The sequence below is a fragment of the Staurois parvus genome, unplaced genomic scaffold (assembly GCF_062004578.1).
Source record: "Staurois parvus isolate SC_StPar_1 unplaced genomic scaffold, SC_StPar_1.0 ptg001642l, whole genome shotgun sequence".
Classification (NCBI taxonomy): domain Eukaryota; kingdom Metazoa; phylum Chordata; class Amphibia; order Anura; family Ranidae; genus Staurois; species Staurois parvus.
In genome coordinates this window covers 1,923,933-1,944,395 of record NW_028319438.1, presented here as the reverse complement: position 1 = coordinate 1,944,395, position 20,463 = coordinate 1,923,933, and the positions used below count along the sequence as shown (strand labels likewise).

Below are 20,463 nucleotides of genomic sequence, written 5' to 3'. Positions count from 1 at the left end.
CACTTTCAGGTCTCCTCACACACTGCTGGTGTGTAGAATTTTTTGACATAGGGTGCTGGCAGATTACGGGCCTCCCATAGCTGCTGCCAGGCCCCTAATCTGCCATGGGCCCCTATACCGACTCCTCATGCTGTGACGTTGCAACAAGGTGGAATTCAACCCTACATATGTTAGACCGCCTTTACGAACAGCAAAAGGCCATCACCGATTTCCTGATGTTAAAAGCGGATAAAGGTATTCCCTGTGTAACTTAGATGTCAGCCATTGGCAGCTCATGCGTGACACCTGCGCTTGCTCAGGCCCTTTGAGGAGGCCACGCTATTCGTGAGTCGGCAGGACTATGGGATGAACGACGTCATTCCTCTGTTGCACGTCCTGGAACAAATGCTGTTAACAATGGCTGGTCAGGGTGCGGTAGACGTGGCGCACAGATCTCAACGCCACATGACCCCTGTGGGGGCAGGACAGGAAGAAGAGGAGGAGGTAGAGGAGGACATTGGTGCTCAGGAATTATTGAGTGAAATGGGTGGTTTTTCCACTCAGCGGACAGGAGTGGAGGAGCAGGAGCATCTGGTAGAGGAGGAGGAGGAGACAGAGGACCCAGACGCACCGTGGCAGTATGCTGTGGAGATGGAGGCAGGGAGTCCCTCGCATTCCTTGGCATAAATGGCCCATAGCATGCTCGCTTGCTTGCGTAGCGACAGCCGAATAATAACCATCAGACAGAGGGATGACTTTTGGCTGTCCACCTTGTTGGACCCTCGCTACCGTTCAAAAATGGTGGCCTTTTTCACACCTGCTGAGAGGGAGGCCAAAATAACGTACTATAAAAACCACCTATGTAGTCAGCTGGTCTCTGCCTGTCTGCGCCAACGTCCATCCTCAGACACTGTGGGCCCTGTGCGCTCGCGTTCCGCTGCCATGGCAGCAGGGGAGGGGTGGGGTGGTAGGAGCAGTGGCAGCTCCACCAGCAGCGGCTGCCTCAGTCTGCAGTCGATGATGAGTAGCTTTCTTCACCAGCGCAGTGAGGAAACTACTAACCAGCCACAGCAGCAGCAGCAGCAGCAGCATCAGGTGGACCTGGAGCAGGACCTCAAACAACAGGCTTAGGCCTACTTGGACAGCACCCTGCCAACCGAGGTAGACAATCCCCTTGACTACTGGGCAACGAAACTTGACCTTTGGCCCCAACTAGCTGAATTTGCCCTTGAAAGGCTGTCATGCCCGGCCAGTAGCGTGGCATCGGAGCGCGTGTTTAGTGCGGCAGGAGGTATTGCAACTCCGCGGAGGACACGACTGTCCACCCAAAGTGTGGAGAGACTGACGTTTGTGAAAATGAATCAGGCGTGGATTAGTCTGGATTTCAAACCACCAGTTCCTGACACAACTGACTAAATCCGCCATGAATCATGCCCCAAACATGTGCCACTTTCAGGTCTCCTCACACTGCTGGTGTGTTCCATTTTTTGTCATAGGGTGCTGGCAGATTACGGGCCTCCCATAGCTGCTGCCAGGCCCCTAATCTGCCATGGGCCCCTGTTGTCGCTTGTTGGCATATTCCGCTCGTTCAGATGCTCCTTCTCCTGCTACTCCTCTTCACGGATTCCGTCAGCAGTCTTTCTTGGAATCCGTTTCCAAGAGACAACAGTTTGCGAGCACGCACCAGACGGTGCAGAAACTGAACGTCCTCCTGTCCAAGTTGCTGCTGCCAGGCTCGTAATCTGTCATGCGCCCCTGTACCGCCTCCTCATGCTGCTGCCAGGTCCAGAGTGTGTCATGGGCCCCCGTACCGACTCCAAATGCTGCTGCCAGTCCCGTAATCTGTCATGGGCCCCTGTACCGCCTCCCCATGCTGCTGCCACGTCCAGATTGTGTCATGGGTCCCTGTACGGCCTCCCATTGCTGCTGCCAGGCCTGTAATCTGCCATGGGCCCCCGTACCGACTCCTCATGCTGCTGCCAGGCCCGTAATCTGCCATGGGCCCCTGTACCGCCTCCTCATGCTGCTGCCAGGTCCAGAGTGTGTCATGGGTCCCTGTACGGCCTCCCATTGCTGCTGTCTCTATCGCCACACTCTGCCATGTGCCACTTTCAGGTCTCCTCACACTGCTGGTGGTTTCCATTTTTGTCATAGGGTGCTGTATGGCCTCCCATTGCTGCTGCCTCCACCGCCACACTGTGGCTCCACACTCTGGTTTTGGCCCCGTGACTGCCCAAATGAGTGAAGTGTGCGGTGATTCTAAGATCGACGGCACTCATCTGCATGTCATACTGCCTGACAGTATTATTTCTCTTCCCCAGCAGACTCCAAGGGCATTTAAATTAAAGGTACAGTGTTCAGCACTAATATAAAGGCTCTCTGAAGCCTAGAAACACCCTTTTTTAAGTTAAATTCACAGCGAATATATTCGACTCGAATCGAAATTTTTCTACGAATTCGCCGAATCAGTCGAATCGAATTTTTGAATACTTCGCTCATCTCTAATCTCCATGTATAATACATAAGGGGGGATATGATCTCCAGGTATAATACATAAGGGGGGATATGATCTCCATGTATAATACATAAGGGGGGATATGATCTCCATGTATAATACATAAGGGGGGATATGATCTTCATGTATAATACATAAGGGGGGATATGATCTTCATGTATAATACATAAGGGGGGATATGATCTTCATGTATAATACATAAGGGGGGGATATGATCTCCATGTATAATACATAAGGGGGGATATGATCACCATGTATAATACATAAGGGGGGATATGATCTCCATGTATAATACATAAGGGGGGATATGATCTCCATGTATAATACATAAGGGGGGATATGATCTCCATGTATAATACATAAGGGGGGGATATGATCACCATGTATAATACATAAGGGGGGATATGATCACCATGTATAATACATAAGGGGGGATATGATCTCCATGTATAATACATAAGGGGGGATATGATCACCATGTATAATACATAAGGGGGGATATGATCTCCATGTATAATACATAAGGGGGGATATGATCACCACGTATAATACATAAGGGGGATATGATCTCCATGTATAATACATAAGGGGGGATATGATCTCCATGTATAAATACATCAGTGGTTCATATAGTGAACTCAGTGTAGAGCTATTCACCCTGAGGTCATCTTGGAGGACAAGGGGGCGCTCTTTACGTCTGGAGGAAAAGAAATTTAATCTCCAAACACGGAAAGGTTTCTTCACAGTAAGAGCTGTGAAAATGTGGAATAGACTCCCTCAAGAGTTGGTTCTGGCCAGCTCTGTGGATTGCTTCAAAAAAGTCCTGGATTCTTTCTTAGGTACACAGAATATAACTGGATATAACATTCATTTATAGGTAAAGTTGATCCAGGGAATATCCGATTGCCTCTCAGGGGATCCTAAAGGAATTTTTTTCCCAGCAGGAGCAAATTGGATCATGCTTTGCTGGGTTTTTTTTGCCTTCCTCTGGATCAATTGTGGGTACAGGATTATAACTTTTTTTTTGTTTTTAATGGGTGAACTGGATGGACTTTTGTCTTTTTTCAGCTAGACTAACTATGTAACTATGGAAGTCTGTGGCTGCTTTCTAAAAACAAGCTAATTTTGCTTTGATGTGCCTTTGATGTATTTAGCCGATTTAAACTGAAATATCAGTTGAGCTACACTCACCAGCCACTTTATTAGATACACCTGTACAATTGCTTGATAACACAAATTTCTAATCAGCCAATCACATGCCAGCAACTCAATGCATTTAGGCATCTAGACGTGGTGAAGATGACTTGCTGAAGGTCAAACCGAGCACCAGAATGGGGAAAAAAGGGATTTACTATAAGTGACTTTGAACGTGGCATGGTTGTTGGTGCCAGATGGGCTGGAATGAATATTTCAAAAACTGCTGATCTACTGGGATTTTCACGCACAACCATCTCTAGGGTTTACAGAGCATGGTCTGAAAAAGACAAAATATCCAGTGAGCGGCAGTTGTGTGGATGTTTATGTCAGAAGGCAGAGGAGAATGGGCAGAATGCTTCAGCTGCGACATTCAGATAGTGGGGTCAGAATTTGTCATAAACAACATGAAAGCAATGGATCAGGGACGGACTGACTATTTGGAAACTCGGGCACTGGCCGAGGGCCCGGGGTCAGTAGGGGGCCCCATGAGATGCCTCTGGTACCTTTTTCATAGGCTTTTTTGAGTTTGGGCAAGGACACAGGGGCCCCATGATCCCCTATTGCCCGGGGGCCCCATGAGTTGTCAGTCCGCCCCTGGCATGGATCCATCCTGCTTTGTATCAATGGCTCAGGCTGGTGGTGGTGTAAAAATGTGGGATATATTTTCTTGGCACTAGCAAGGTGTACCTAACAAAGTGGCCAGTGAGTGTATATTCTCAATTCTTTTAAAATAAACACATAAAAAGATTGGATTGATGGAAAAATAATATATGACATTTCTATATATAATATGTAATTATATGCTGTATGTAAGTGGGGGAAGCTATGTGTGCTCATTACACATTCAAGCTTTGCTTCTGCCTTTGTAATGCAAAATCATGGTTGTGCTGCAAAAAACTGTCTCTTTGTTAGGAAGCTAGTAGGTGGCAACATTATTAAAAATCACTGCTCCCTGCCAAACAGAATTTTTTAAAATGTATTTTTGCTTTGGTATATTCTCCAGCCAAACTGTCTATTTGAAAATCCCTTGCCTATTAGCCCAGAAAATGGCCATTACTCTTTTTGTCAACATTCGACTCCAATAGGCTTCAATGGATTTGAGATTCACTACCCAAACTTTTATGGAGTTCTGTAAACCTGCCCCAAACCAGTCCCAGGTACGTTTGGATCATTCCAAGTATTTTAAATCTGTTCAACTTGATCATTTTTTAACATTTATGCTTGCCACCACATGGCAGTCTGTAAACAGGATGAACCACTTGTTACTAGCTTTTAATTGCAAAATCAACCAAATGTTTTAGGGTAATCTACCACCAACACTTTTGATCATTTTGCAGAAACTCTTGGTGGTTGGTGTCATTCTTCCATAAAAGGTTTTTTTGTTGTTGTTTTTTACAATGGTTAACTATGACAAAATGTTGTTAAATGGTAACTGTGACAAAAATTTTCCATGCATGTGGCAGGGGCGGACTGACAACTCATGGGACCCCCGGGCAATAGGGTATCATGGGGCCCCTGTGTCCTTGCCCAAACTCAAAAAAGCCTATGAAACAGGCATCAGGGGCATCTCATGGGGCCCCATACTGACCCCGGGCCCTCGGGCAGTGCCCGAGTTTCCAAATGGTCAGTCCGCCCCTGGCATGTGGTCTTCATAAAAGAGGCAAATAACTCCAGCTTGGAAGGGAAAAAAAAAATATTTTTTGAAGGTTCTTTAACAAAATGTCTAATTTGAGTTCTTCTGTAATGAGCAGACAATGTGGGAATCTCCATATGGTAAAGAATTGCAGCGCTATTCACAAAATGGCAATAAATTAAATTGTGACAGTAAAGTCCATGTGGAGTTCTCATATATAGAAGTAGAAAACCATACATAAGAGAATTCCAATCCAAGGAGGAGACCGTAGCAGAAAAATTGACCGCCCAACGGTTTGGCCAATGTAAGCAGTATAATAAATCCCGTAGATGCTGCAACCGGTCTTATATGGGAAACACTCATAGGGCAATCCAAGAAATTTCTCCAAACAGAACTTCAGGAAGCAAATTTTCCATCAGGCAACCACAACACCACATATAAAGAAAAATTGCCAGCTCATAGTGTAGTGGATTAGTAGCACAAAATGATTTATTAAAATTGCACCTACATAGCAAGAAACACCATGACAGTAACAATGTAGTAAGTTTAAAACCAGCAAGATGGCCGCTGTCCCTCCAGAGCGTGATGGCGTCACATGGCGTGGCTCCATCCTACGCGTTTTGTCATCAGAAGACATCAGGGGATTGCCCTGGATGTTTCCCATATAAGACCGGTTGCAGCTTCTACTGGATTTATTATACTGCTTATGTTGGCCGACCCGCTGAGCGGTCAGTTTTTCTGGTGAGAGGCCAATTTATTTGGGTGGAAGGTGACGGTCTCATCCTTGGATTGGAACTCTCTTTCCAATGCACAGTTTTCTACCTCTATATATGGGAACTCCAAATTTAATTAATTGCCATTTTTGTGCATGGGGTCTTTTTTTGTTCAATTTCGCGCTGCAATTCTTTACCATATGAATGTTTTTGTCTGCCTATATATGTGCAAGCTGCTTTGTCCTTATTGAAATTCCGGGCGCAGTGTTTTTGGTATATATATTTTTGAGAATGTGGGAATCTATTCAATGGTAGGAAGAATAGGAACATAAAGAGTACCCTGGAGGCGATCACTTTGTACTTCTTCAGCATTCCCGGGGGAGGGTCCTCTGCCCGGGTCAGACGAATTCTTTTCACTTGTGGGTGGTCAGAATGAAGTTTGTCCAAGATAAATTTTTCAATTGTCCCAGCTACACCTTGTCCTCTCATCCAGGGGGCCACACGAAGACCTTGCACCACAGCAGTCTCACCGCCATCAACAAGTAAGAAGGACTCAAAGCCTACCTGGAGAAGAGACACCAGCAAGACATGTTCAGGTGAAGACAACTGGTTGGACAACAACATGAATCATGATATTTTTTTCCCCTCGAGAAAATAATATGCATGTCCAATGTTTAGTATACCATAGAATTCATAAATCACAGTTGCCTAGATTCCTGAATTATATGATGTCTGATGAGCAGACAGCACTACAGGCAAAAAATAAAGAGCATCAGAAAGTGATGTATTGGTGATTAAACTGACCCGATCATTCCTATTTGTAGCATTTTCTAGAAAACTGTTGACTATTCACATTATTTCCTGATCACTAGGGAAGGTTAATCTAATATGCCCACAGCAATCATATAAACTCTAGACCTGCCTTATATAATGAGTATATGGCTATCTCTCCAAAATATTGAGTTGAGGTATTTCTAATAAAGGGTACTGTTAATGCTACAGCATACAAAAAATGTAGATAATAGTGGACTCCCAACATTTTGGCAACAGGTAGGAGATGGTCCTTTCTGTTCCAGCATGACTGTGTCCCTGTGCACAAAGCCAGCTCCATAAACATTTAGGTTGGAAATTTTGGTATGGAGGAACTTGAGTGGTTTGCACATAGCCCTGACCTCAACCCTACTGAACATCTTTGAGATGAGTTGGAACCCAAATTTTAAGCAAGGTCTCCTCCATTACCTGACCTTACAAAAGTTACTTTGGCTAAATGAGTACAAATAATCTCTGGGGTTTACACATAGAAAAGATGATCTCCATGAACTGGAGGAAAAGAAATTTAATCTCCAAACAGGAAAAGGTTTCTTCACAGTGAGAGCTGTGAAAATGTGGAATAGACTCCCTCTAGAGTTGGTTCTGGCCAGCTCAGTGGACTGCTTTAAAAAAGGCCTGGATTGTTTCTTAGATACACAGAATATAACTGGATATAACATTTATAGGTAAAGTTGATCCAGGGAATATCCGATTGCCTCTTGGGGGATAAGGAAGGAATTTGTTTCACTGCAGGTGATCATGCTTTGCTGGGGTTTTTTTTGCCTTCCTCTGGATCAACTGTGGTTGTAGGATTATAAGTTTTTTTTTTATTAATGGTTGAACTGGATGGACTTTTTTTCAGCCAGACTAACTATGTAACTATGTATGTAACATTTACAGTTGCAAGAAAAAGTATGTGAACCCCTTGGGATTACGTGGAGTTTTGCATGAATTGGGCATAAAATGTGCTCTGAACGTCATCTAAGTCACAACAAAATAAGAACACAATCTGCTGAACATAATACTACACAAACATTAGATGTTGCCATGGTTTAATTGCACATAACATGTAAACATTCACAGTGCAGGGAGGAAAAAGTATGTGAGGCCCTAGCTTAATGACTTCTCCCAGAGCTAATTGGAGCCAGGAGTGAGCCAACCTTGACTCCAATCAGTGTGATGATATTGGATGTGTTGCTGACAGCTGTCCTGCCCTTAAAAAACACACACCTGTTTTGGGTTTACTGGTTTCAAGAAGCACTGTCTGATGTGAACCATGCCTCGCAGAAAAGAGCTCTCAGAAGACCTACGATCAAGAATTGTTGACTTGCATGAAGCTGGAAAGGGTTACAAAAGTATCTCCAAAAGCCTTGATGTACATGTGTCCACGGTAAGACAGACTGTCTACAAATGGAGAAAGTTTAGCACTGTTGCTACTCTCCCTAGGCGCGGTCGTCCTGTAAAAATGACTGCAAGAGCACAGCGCAGAATGCTGCATGAGGTAAAGAAGAATCACAGAGTGTCAGCTAAAGACCTACAGAAATCTCTGGCACATGCTAACATTTTTGTTGACACATCTGCAATAAGGAAAACATTAAACAAGAATGGAGTACATGGGAAGACATCACGGAGGAAGTCATTGCTGTCCAAAAAGAATATTGCAGCGCGTTTGAAGTTTGCAAAAGAGCACCTGGATGTTCCACAGCACTACTGGCAAAATATACTGTGGACAGATGAAACCAAGATTGAGTTGTTTGGGAAGAACACACAACACTATGTGTGGAGAAAAAAAGGCACAGCACACCAACATCAAAACCTCATCCCCACTGTAAAACATGGCGGAGGGAGCATCATGGTTTGGGGCTGCTTTGCTGCCTCAGGGCCTGGACGGATTGTTGTCATTGATGGGAAAATGAATTCCAGAGTTTATCAAGACATTTTGCAGGAAAAAGTACGACCATCTGTCCGCCAACTGAAGCTCCGCAGAGGATGGGTGATGCAACAGGACAATGACCCAAAGCATACAAGTAATTCAACAAAACAATGGCTGCAACAGCACAGAATACGCCTTCTGGAGTGGCCCAGTCAGAGTCCTGACCTCAACCCGATTGAAATGCTGTGGCATGACCTTAAGAGAGCGATTCACACCAGACATCCCAAGAATATTGCTACACTGAAACAGTTTTGTGAAGAGGAGTGGTCCAAAATGACTCCAGATCATTGTGCAGGTCTGATCTGCAACTACAGGAAACATTTGGTTGAGGTTATTGCTGCCAAAGGAGGGTCAACCAGTTATTAAGTCCAAAGGTTCACATACTTTTTCCTCCCTGCACTGTGAATGTTTACATGTTATGTGCAATTAAACCATAGCAACATCTAATGTTTGTGTAGTATTATGTTCAGCAGACTGTGTTCTTCTATTGTTGTGACTTCGATAACGTTCAGAGCACATTTTATGCCCAATTCATGCAAAACTCTACGTAATCCCAAGGGGTTCACATACTTTTTCTTGCAACTGTACAGTCTGGCTCTGTGCAGATTTTTGAGAAAAAGCAGTGAGCCAATCACAGAAGCGGGAGGGAGCTTTCTGACGTATCCTGTACACAAATTGTGCATAGAATGCCCTCAGTCTGCCATACTGGAAAGAAGCAACATTTGCATTGGTTTAGCATTTGGACTGAAGACTGAAATGGACAGGTCATTTTAAAAGAACACCACATTATTGAATAGCTTACTAATAGATGTTGTGTATATTTGTTTATATTTGTGTATATTTGTTTGGTTCTCCTCTTACCTATCCCAACGCTCCTTCAGCGTCACCTATAACGCTGCCACCTCCCCCTCTCTCCCCTCTCTGTTGGGGTCCCCCAAGGCTCTGTCCTCGGACCCCTTCTTTTCTCCCACTACACCTCCTCCTTTGGCAAACTGATACACTCCCACGGCTTCAACTATCACCTCTATGCCGATGACACACAAATTTACCTCTCCACCCCTCACTTCACCCCCTCAGTCTGCGCCTGTATCACCCACCTCCTAAACGACATATCAGACTGGATGTTGCTCCATTTCCTCAAGTTAAACCTCTCCAAAACAGAGCTCCTAGTTTTCCCCCCAGCCCGAGCCCCCCCCGTCCATCCTCTCCATCACAACTAACAACGCCACCATCAATCCCACCCCGCAAGCCAAAGTCCTGGGTGTCACCCTGGACTCAAACCTTTCCTTCCAACCTCATGTCCAATCATTATCAAATTCATGCATGCTCCACCTCCGCAACATCTCCAAGATACGTATCTTCCTCACCCCAGACACTCTACTAAACAACTCATTCACTCCCTTATTATCTCACGCCTGGACTACTGCAACTCCCTTCTCTACCCCAACACAGGCTATCCCCACTCCAGTCTATCCTGAACTCAGCGGCCAGACTCATCCACCTCACCACCCGCTCCACTTCTGCCACCCCCCTCTGCTGATCTTTTCACTGGCTCCCGATTGCCCAACGCATTAAATTCAAATTACTAACTCTGACATACAAAGCCATTCACAACGCCGCCCCAAACTACCTCACTGACCTGATACCCAAATATCACCCAACCCGTGCTCTTCGCTTCTCACAAGACCTCCTACTTTCTAGCTCCCTGGTCTCCTCCTCCCACGCCCGACTGCAGGACTTCTCCAGGACTTCCCCCATCCTCTGGAACTCCCTACCCCAATCCATCAGACTGTCACCTACCCTCCTCACCTTTAGGCGCACCCTGAAAACCCATCTCTTCAGGGAAGCCTACCCCACCCTCACCTAACAGCCGATCTCCTCCACTCCTCCTACCACTCCATCCCCCACAGCCACTTCCTCCTGTACCACTATCCCCTCCCTCCTAGATTGTAAGCTCCAAAGAGCAGGGCCCTCGAACCCCTCGTGTATTGTTTTGTTACTGTATTGTCTCATGTTCTGTCCCCCACTATAATGTACAGTGCTGAGCAAACCTTTTGGCGCTATATAAATACTGTATAATAATAATAAGAAGAAGAAGTGGAGTTTTCTTTTAAACCTCTTCATCAGCTGGAAAATAAATTTGAAGCATCAACAATTTTCTTGTATTTTATAGTACATTTGCATCAAGCTCATACGCCAGTGCACACCTGGCAGAGTTTTTACAGCAAATGCTTATGAATCCATTTATGATTCATTAGGAAATTATGGGTCATTCAAGTGTCACACATTTCTCAAAATAGAAACTCATGGTTTAAAACTAAAAAATCCGATTAGGTTTAATTTATGGAAGTTTTACAAAAGAAGTAAAACCCAATTTTCAATTTAAATTAGTAGAAGTTCAGGTTTTTATTGACATCCATGAATCTAGTATATTGATGTCAGCCTTTCATAGCACAGATTCATTTTTAAAGCGAACCTGTGCATTGCCCATGAAAACCAAAGACCACCTCCTATAGCAGCACATACTCCGCTTTCTTTTGCTTCCTTCACCTATTGAGAGAAAAACAAATATCAAGCATTTCTATTTATGGAGGTGCATGTGACTTATTCAGTGTGACAGATAGGAAAGGGTAATTGGATCCAGGGGCGGACTGGCCATTTGGAAACTCAGGTACTGCCCGAGGGCCCGGGGTCAGTAGGGGGCCCCATGAGATGGAACCCTGGATGACCAACTGGCTGACGCGTTTCGAGGACTCAGCCTCTTCCTTCAGAGCCATAGCAGCCAGTTGGTCATCCAGGGTTCCATCGTATGGACTCAGATGCTATTTGGATTGAACACCTTGTTCATTGTGATATGCCTGTGTTTTATATGTCCATTGTGAGTATGATAATTACCTTTTTCTCTCAATAAATATTTTTAAACGATAATGCACTAGGCCGGTGCGCCCTCTTATTGTTTTTTCATTTGCATTTACTGTGAACACAATACTCCTCAGAGAGCGTGGACAAAATTCAAATGATGGTCATAGACTGAGAACATGGTACAGGAGAAGGTCAGAGGCTACAGACATGAAACAGGAGACTGTCAGAGACTATGGAGATACTGTAGGAGATTTCAGAGACTGGGGACATGCTTCAGGAGACCGTCACAGACTGGAGACACAGTCAGGGGCGGACTGACCATTTGGAAACTCTGACACTGCCCGAGGGCCCCAGGGTCAGTAGGGGGCCCCATGAGATGCCCCTGGTACCTTTTTCATAGGCTTTTTTGAGTTTGGGCAAGGACACAGGGGCCCCATGATCCCTTATTGCCCGGGGGCCCCATGAGTTGTCAGTCCGCCCCTGATTGGATCAGAGATGTCATATGTTAGCAAGCAGGTCCTCAGCCGTGTGTAAGCTCCTGAAGACCTGGAGAATCTCAGAACTTGGAGAGAGGTAAAAAGGCAGCACTAAGTCACATGAACTAATTGATCCAAGAACTGTGTTCAAAAAAGTGAAAATAAATTGTGCCTTCATATAAACTCATATGTAAATACATATTGTAATTAACACAATTTTAAAAAAAACTACAGGTGGTAGTGCATACATGAAACCACATGTAAAAACCAGGCAAAAATTTCATAAATTGTCTCTGTGTATGCTCAAAATTCTATGTCGGTATTGCCAACCGTCAGTATTTTTACTGGCAACCAGTAAAAAACGGGCACTTTTCTCCTGCCAGTAAATGCCAGTGACAAAAAAAGGCTGCCTGTTAAAAATATGGCTGTGACGCTTGCCTCGGAACTGCGCATTCGCAGTTCCAGCCCAAAGCCAGTTGAGACCATCTGAGTGTCTGCTACAGTGTGTTAAGGCAGCACCGGTGGGAGGCGGGTCTGATGAAGGTGGTGCCTGAACGTGTCATGTGATGTCATGGTGCAAGGGAACCGAGCAGAGTGCCCGGAGCCTCATGTGCGGGTCAGCCGGACAGGAGTTAGTGCTGTTTGGACTGGAGTGGACTGAAGGGTCCACCTGGCATGGATAGAGACGGTCACTGTGACTCAGGAGTGGACGTGTCATGTCGGTGAGATGTCATCATCTACTCTGCTGCACACTGCTGTCAGTGTCACTTTGAGAGTCAATTTTTGTGTGTCTGCCCATTCTAATTTCTTGCCCCCCTGAGTCCTGTCCGTGACCTACTTACTCACTATATAGATAATAAAATAGGAAATGTGTTTTTTGCCTTAATAGCTACCTTAAATCATATTGCCAATTGCAAATTGTACTTGTTTGTAGCCTGAATACTGAAATTTGCTCTAAAAACTATAATTGTTTCACTTTTGGAAATGCCAGTAAAAAACTTGGCTGTGCCAGTAAAATTTGGGTGTCCCGTCAATGAATTTCTATCTGGTAAGTTGGCAACACTGTTTTACATACATACTTGGTTGAAAAACAGTGCTGAAAACTGTTGAGCACAAATCTCAGTGCAAAAAAATAATGCATCATTCATAAATGATACATGTCAAGACTCAAGAGTTAACCAAATTATAAGAAGTACACAGAACATAAGTACCATCAATATAAATGAAAAAAAGTCCTTGTGAAGAAGTGAATCCAGAAGATAGATACTCCTTATAGCAATTTCCCCCAGTGTAGCGGAATCCACGTACCCAAATAAAAAAACTTTTACCACAGCTCAATGGCTTTCACATATAGAGCATAGGACAAGCATAGGAACCCTATTGGCCAGCGCAGCCTTCATCCCAGCAGCTCCGGTTGTGGATATCCAGCTTATAACCTTCACAGATATAGAACATAGGAGAAGAAAGTCATATACAACTGCAGTATTACTACCAGTTAAACATGGCTGCTTCCCACTGTCAATGGTTATTAACCACTTGAGCTCCAGAGGATTTACCCCCCTTAATGAGCACGCCTCTTTTTGCTACTCGGCGCTGCACTAATTCAACTGATAATTGCGCGGTCATGCAATGCTGCACCCAAAGGAAATTTACATCCTTTTTTTCACACAAATAGAGCTTTCTTTTGGTGGTATTTGATCATCTGTGCGCTTTTTATTTTTCACGCTATAAACAAAAAAAGGCCAAAAATTTGGAAGAAAAACAATATTTTTTACTTTCAGCTATAAAAAATATATAGTAAACTCAAAGTTGGTTATAAATTTAGGCCAAAATGTATTCTGCTCCATGTTTTTGGTAAGCAAATCCCAATGAGTGTGTATTGATTGCTTTGTGTGGAAGTTATAGCGTCTACAAACTATGGTATAAATACTGCAATTTACGCCATTTTTCTGCTATACAGCGTTGTGCTAGTTTAACGGACAATTGCGCGGTCATGCAATTTGGTACATAAATGAAATTTACATCCTTTTTTTCCCCACAAATTGAGCTTTCTTTCGGTGGTGTTTGATCCCCTGTGCGGTTTTTATTTTTTGTGCTATAAAAAAAAAAAGGCTGACAATTTTGAGGAAAAAAAACAATATTTTGGACTTTTTGCTATAAAACATGTCCAGTAAAAAAAAAAATGCAAAAATCAAATTTTGTCATAAAATTTCTGCCAAAATGCATTCTGCGACATGTCTTTGCTACAAAAAAAAACCAATACGTGTAAATTAATTGGTTTACGTGAAAGTTATAGCGTTTACAAATGGTGGGAAAGATACTGGGATTTTTAGAGTTTTTTTTATACTAATAATGGCGGCGATCAGTGAATTATGGCGGCGATCAGGGACTTATGGCAGCGACCAGCGACTTATGGCGGGACTGCGGCGGACATTCTGACATTGGGGGGTACTGACTTGGGGTCACTGACATCCCCAAAAACACTAATACAGTGATCAGTGCAAAAAGAAAAACACTGACACTGTACTAATGGCAATGGGGAGGAAGGGGTTAACTTTATTTTGCAGGGAAGGGTTATCTGTCTGAGGGAGGTGTTTTACTAGGGGGCGGGGTGTGTACTGGGCGGGACACCGCTGATCGAGAGAGAGAAACTCTTCTCTCGATCAGCTCATCCTCGAGCTGACAGGGAAGTGACAGACAGCACAGCTACTGCAGCTGTGCTCTCTGTCACTGTTTACCGCTGATCGCCGGGAAACAGCCGCGAAGGACCGGCTGTGACCCGGCGACTGACATCCGCGGCGGTGATCGGCGGGACAGATAAGGCGGCGGCGCGCCTCGCGCGCGCGCCCCCTATTTGTTTACAAAACACGTTTTAAAACGTGGTTTTGCCTGCCAGTGCCGCCCTGCCGCCGTATTTCTACAGTGGCTGGGCGGCAAGTGATTAAAAAACAGTTACATTCTTGGAATGTCACATTTACTTGTCTCCTCAACCAAAGTGTCAAACCATCAAATGGTTGGTGTCATAACTGATCACGTGTGCAGCACCATGGCAGTTGCAGATCAAACAGAAGCAGATTCCTTGCTTGTAAAGGACAGGAGGGATTAATTCCGCATTAAGTCTAGGTAACACCTATGCATTTTGCAGAAACGCACAGTAGCCCATTTAACATGATTTCCTATGGGACAGGTTCACATCTTCGCTTTTTCACCCCGTGCATTTTTTGGAAAGGGTCAGGGATTTCTTTAAACGCAAAATGTTGCATTTTTGGTTCTATAGACTTCAATGGAGACTGCAGAAAAGCATGTAATGCATTTTTGATGCTTTTTTTTCTGCCCAGCAACAAGACATAAAAAAAGCAGCAAAAACGCATGTGCAAAAACGCAAAATGCACCACAAAAGGCACTGCAGAAACGCATCAAACGCAAATAGCATAGGTGTGAACCTAGCCTAAGGCTGTTAGCAGATTGGCCAGTACAAATTCAGCAGTGCCTAAAAATGCCTAAATGTGGAGAGCAACTGAGCATGTGCAGAGCAGGGTGAGATAGGGTACTACTGGATTCTAAACAGTATAGACACTTATTTTTAATGTTTTACATAGCTATACGTGCAAAAGGGGCCAGCATGAAGTGATCTAGCAGATAAAGTGGTTCTAAAGACTGAAGTTTGTTTTACCTTCATGCATTCTTTTATTTATTTATTTCAGGTACTTATATAGTGCAGTCAATTTTACGCAGCGCTTTACATATATATTGTACATTCACATCAGTCCCTAACCCTCAAGGGGCGTACAATCTAAGGTCCCTAACTCACATTCATACATACACATACTAGGGCCAATTTAGACAGGATCCAATTAACCTACCAGTATGTCTTTGGAGTGTGGGAGGAAACCGGAGTACTCGGAGGAAACCCACGCAGGCACAGGGAGAACATGCAAACTCCAGGCAAGTGGTGCCGTGGCTGGGATTCAAACCAACGACCCAAATACTGCCTAGTGGATGTGCTAACTATTTAGCCACTGTGCTGCCCGATTAAAAACCTTCTGGGTGCATCTGCTCCCTCAACCCCCACCTTACACTTAACTGAGCCCTATCTCGGTCCAGTGATGCACATGAGAACTACGGCTCTCCTGGTCTATCTCTCCTCATTGGCTCAGACAGCAGCAGGAGCCATTGGCTCCTGCTGCTTTCAATCACAGCCAGTGAACCAATGAGGAGAGAGCAGGGGGCAGGGCCGTGCCTTGCCCTGTTTTTGAATGGACAATGTGCATTCACAGAAGTGCAGCTCAGGAGCAAGCCTGCTCGAGTGCTCCCACAGCAAAAGGCTATTGAGGGCACCCGGCAAGGGGAAGAAACCAGGACTGCTGGCAGGGGAATCAAAAAGAAGAGGATCAGGGGTGCTCTGTGCAAAACCAATACACAGAGCAGGGAGATATATTTTTAAATATATATTTTTTTTTCATTTTAATCTTTAGAATCACTTTAACTGACATTTTCTTGCAACATGTGAGACAACAAAGAACATTTCTTTCTGTAGCCTTCAATACTCACTATTTTCCCCTCACTCTTGGCCATAAACATGTGTCGTCGATGATCCTTCAGCCATGCATGATAACTGAATGGCAGATAGTCTGCTCCTTTGTATATACCACCCGAGATAGACATCAGCTCCTCATAGTCCTCAGCAGTGGCCGGTACAAAATCAATGTGTGCATTGGGTGATTCCGACATATTGAGAGATGTGTGGCTGCTGAAGATCATGAGAGAAAAGGATATGAATGCGCAAAGTTCAGCAAACACGTCACACCCTCTGCAAGCGGGAACAAGTCCAAAAAGTAATATCTGAACAAGATCAATCATGGCACATATTGGGGTCATCTTTTTTTTTAAATCCTCTTGAAAGTTATTTCTAATCAAAGTACAAAGTAGCAAGTGTGCAATTACCCAGTGCAAATAATTAATCTGAAAGAGGACTTATCAGTAACTTTATGAGTTTTCAATACATTCCTGATAACACGGAGCAACAGTATGCTTTTCTTTTTTTTTTCTTTTAAATGTGTGCATTTTTGTCATTATAAAAAAGGGGTAGGCAACCCATGGAGAGGTGGAGATCTACCTGAAAAGAGGATAACTATATTGTAAAGCGCTGAGCAAACTCTTGGCACTATATAAATCCTGTATTATAATAATAATAATAACCTTGCAAGGCCCCATTAAAAAAGTAAGGAGAGTTCAAAGAGTTCAGAGGTCAGCAGTATGTAACACAGGATTCAGAGCTCAGTAGTATGTAACGCAGGATTCAGAGGTCAGTAGTATGTAATGCAGGATTCAGAGGTCAGCAGTATGTAACGCAGGATTCAGAGGTCAACAGTATGTAACACCGGATTCAGAGGTCAGTAGTATGTAACACCGGATTCAGAGGTCAGTAGTATGCAAAACCGGATTCAGAGGTCAGTAGTATGTAACGCAGGATTCAGAGGTCAGTAGTATGTAACGCAGGATTCAGAGGTCAGTAGTATGTAACGCAGGATTCAGAGGTCAGCAGTATGTAACACAGGATTCAGAGGTCAGCAGTATGTAACACAGGATTCAGAGGTCAGTAGTATGTAACGCAGGATTCAGAGCTCGGTAGTATGTAAGGCAGGATTCAGAGGTCAGTAGTATGTAACGCAGGATTCAGAGGTCAGTAGTATGTAACGCAGGATTCAGAGGTCGGTAGTATGCAATGCAGGATTCAGAGCTCAGTAATATGAAATGCAGGATTCAGAGGTCAGTAGTATGTAATGCAGGATTCAGAGGTCGGTAGTATGTAATGCAGGATTCAGAGGTCGGTAGTATGTAATGCAGGATTCAGAGGTCAGTAGTATGTAATGCTAGATTCAGAGGTCAGCAGTATGTAACACAAAATTCAGAGATCAGTAGTATATAACACAAAATTCAGAGGTCAGTCGTATGCAACGCAGGATTCAGAGGTCAGCAGTATGTAACACCAGATTCAGAAGTCAGTAGTATGTAACACAGGATTCAGAGGGCAGTAGTAATGCAGAGTGCAGGGGTCAGGAGTAATAACACTGAGTTTAGAGGTCAGTAGTAGAGTACAGGAGTTAGGGGTAAATATGCATAGAGGTCAGTAACAAGTGGCAGGGGAGATAAGGATGGCATCATGAATGACAAGAGCAAGATATCAGCTGGAGAGAGCACAATAACCTGGCAAACAGGAAGTGCAAAGGCTTGGGTAAAATAGGATGTTCATGGGAGGTGCAAAGGATTTAAAGTTCAAGAGAAAGAAGGTTCAAAGCAGGATTATTCAAGGAATTGTCCAGGGAGCTGTCCAGCATTCCAGGTGCCTCAGCAAGCACAGACACAGCAGAGGTTGAAGGATCAGACCCCGGTTCTGACACCCAATCTACAAAGTGGCTCCTGTGGGGGTAGTCCTACATATATAATTATTTTATCACACTCTGCTTCTTTATCATTTCCAAGATCCACTTACCAGCAACCTGGAATGTGCACAGTTACCAAATGTCAAACCCTTTTTAAAGGAACTTCTTTTTACTTTAAATTCATTTCTTTGGGTGCTCTTTGTTAAACTAACCTTTTTTCTCAATACATTCCCTGCACTGTTACAAAACATTTGCTTTGTAGCGTTTACTATTTCTTTGGTGACATTATGCTGTCTTTTTGACTTTGAGAAAGTCCTGCCTTGCAAATGATTTCTTACACGGTTTTCTCTTCCTTCCAACTTTAGCTTTAGTTATCTACCACAGGGTCTTCTTCTCTTGGTCACTCATCTTTCCACATCATTGCAGACTCTTTAATCATAGTACTTCCCCAACACCACTTGAGGGCCTTTTCTTCAGAACATTTTTCTGTTCTACTGTATCTTTAAACATCTTGACTGTTGAGATGCATAGGTGTTGGGTAGCTGCAGTAATTATACAGAGGCCCAAAGTGTACGGATGTATTGAAGAACACAGCCCAGTGGAGAAGCTCACCCAACTGGGAACAATCAGTGCACTGGAGAGCCAACAGTAGTAGGCCTGAGCTGAAGACCGCGCTTGCCAAGGTATGTGAAATGCAGCCTGGTTTGTCCAACCCAAGAAGGAGCTTGTGGAAGGGTAGACATGGTCTCTGAGCTTTTCCTACTCCTCCAGAACCTCTCTTTATCGCTAGTGCTGCCCCTAACGGGCGGGTAAACTGTCCCTACACTAGCCACTTCGCAAAATACACACCAAAACCTTGGGGTGTCACAAGTTAGCTTGCAGCCTCGTTTGTTTGTCTTACCTCCTTGCTGTTCTTTCACATGTGTTTCTCTGTCCTCACCTACGGGCGTCGTCTGCTATTCCCTGGGTTTTATGTGCTTTCCTTTCATCACTTCCTGGCCCACCTCCTAGCTGGCCTGTCTATTTAAGACATGCTCAGTCTGTCTCACTTTGCCTGAGCAACGGTTGTTGTCTGTACTCCTCTGAGAGGCTGTTCTAGTATAGTGGTGTACTGACCCCGGCTTGTCCCTGACATTCCTCCTATATTGTCTATCTGTGTACCGACTTTGGCTTCGTTCCTGACATTGCCTGTCCTGACCTCGGCTAGTCTACTGGATCTCCTGAGTCTACTCCGATCATACTCTGCTCCTGCTAGCGGTCTCTTCTACCTCAGCTGGGTGTACCTGGGGGCCGCGACCTGGTCCCAGCCTGCTGCAAGTCCATCCCCACCATCAGGGGCTCTGGTGAACAAGCAGGTTGGGGCTTAGACTCCGCGCCCTGGGGAATCCCAAGCTGTGGATTAAGAGCTCACTACCACAGGTGCTGACATGGGGCAGGAACTTCTAAAGATTCTGCATGGGGAGAGGCCGGAACATGGCGCCATGTGTGTGAGGAGCTCTGGGCACCTATCGCTGGAGGAGTGCCTAGATCCCAGCCTGCTAGCTTCTTTCCCCGTGAAGTGGGAAGGCTGCCCGGGATCTTTTCACGGTCCAAGCTGGGATCGTGTGCTAGGGACATGGAGGTGACAGCTGTAGTGCTGGGATTTTTGGAGAGAGGTGCCGGCCTGGTGGCCGGATAGAGCCGGAGTCAGGTCTGTAATGGACCGTGAGAAGGTGGCTACAGTGGCGGTAGGAGACTCTCTTTCCCTAAGATACTGGGACTGGTGAGCAGGAGAGTGCAGCAGGTGGAGACGGCCTAGAAGACCATGCTCAGACACCTGGGTGAGTCTGAAGAGTGGAACCCGGCAGATGAGGAGGGGGTTGAGCACAGGAGGTGAGTCTCCCCCCTACTCTCAGGGAAACATCACTGGGAAACTGGGGATCCTGAAACTCCTTACTCAGACCTACTAAAATGGCCCCCCCC

General features: G+C 44.7%; 1 protein-coding gene across 1 annotated transcript in view; it reads right to left on the bottom strand.

Moving 5' to 3' along the window:
• Window positions 1-16,849, bottom strand: part of LOC149434912 (putative N-acetyltransferase 16) — a 31,708-nt gene extending 14,859 nt beyond the window's left edge. Inside the window, exons 1-2 of the mRNA XM_089663221.1 lie at window positions 16,670-16,849; window positions 6,377-6,601 (exon numbers count right to left, since the gene is read on the bottom strand). Coding sequence (XP_089519347.1) covers window positions 6,377-6,601; window positions 16,670-16,849 — 405 coding nt within the window. The remainder of the gene's footprint in view (window positions 1-6,376; window positions 6,602-16,669) is intronic.
• Between the last annotated feature and the right edge of the window lie 3,614 nt (window positions 16,850-20,463).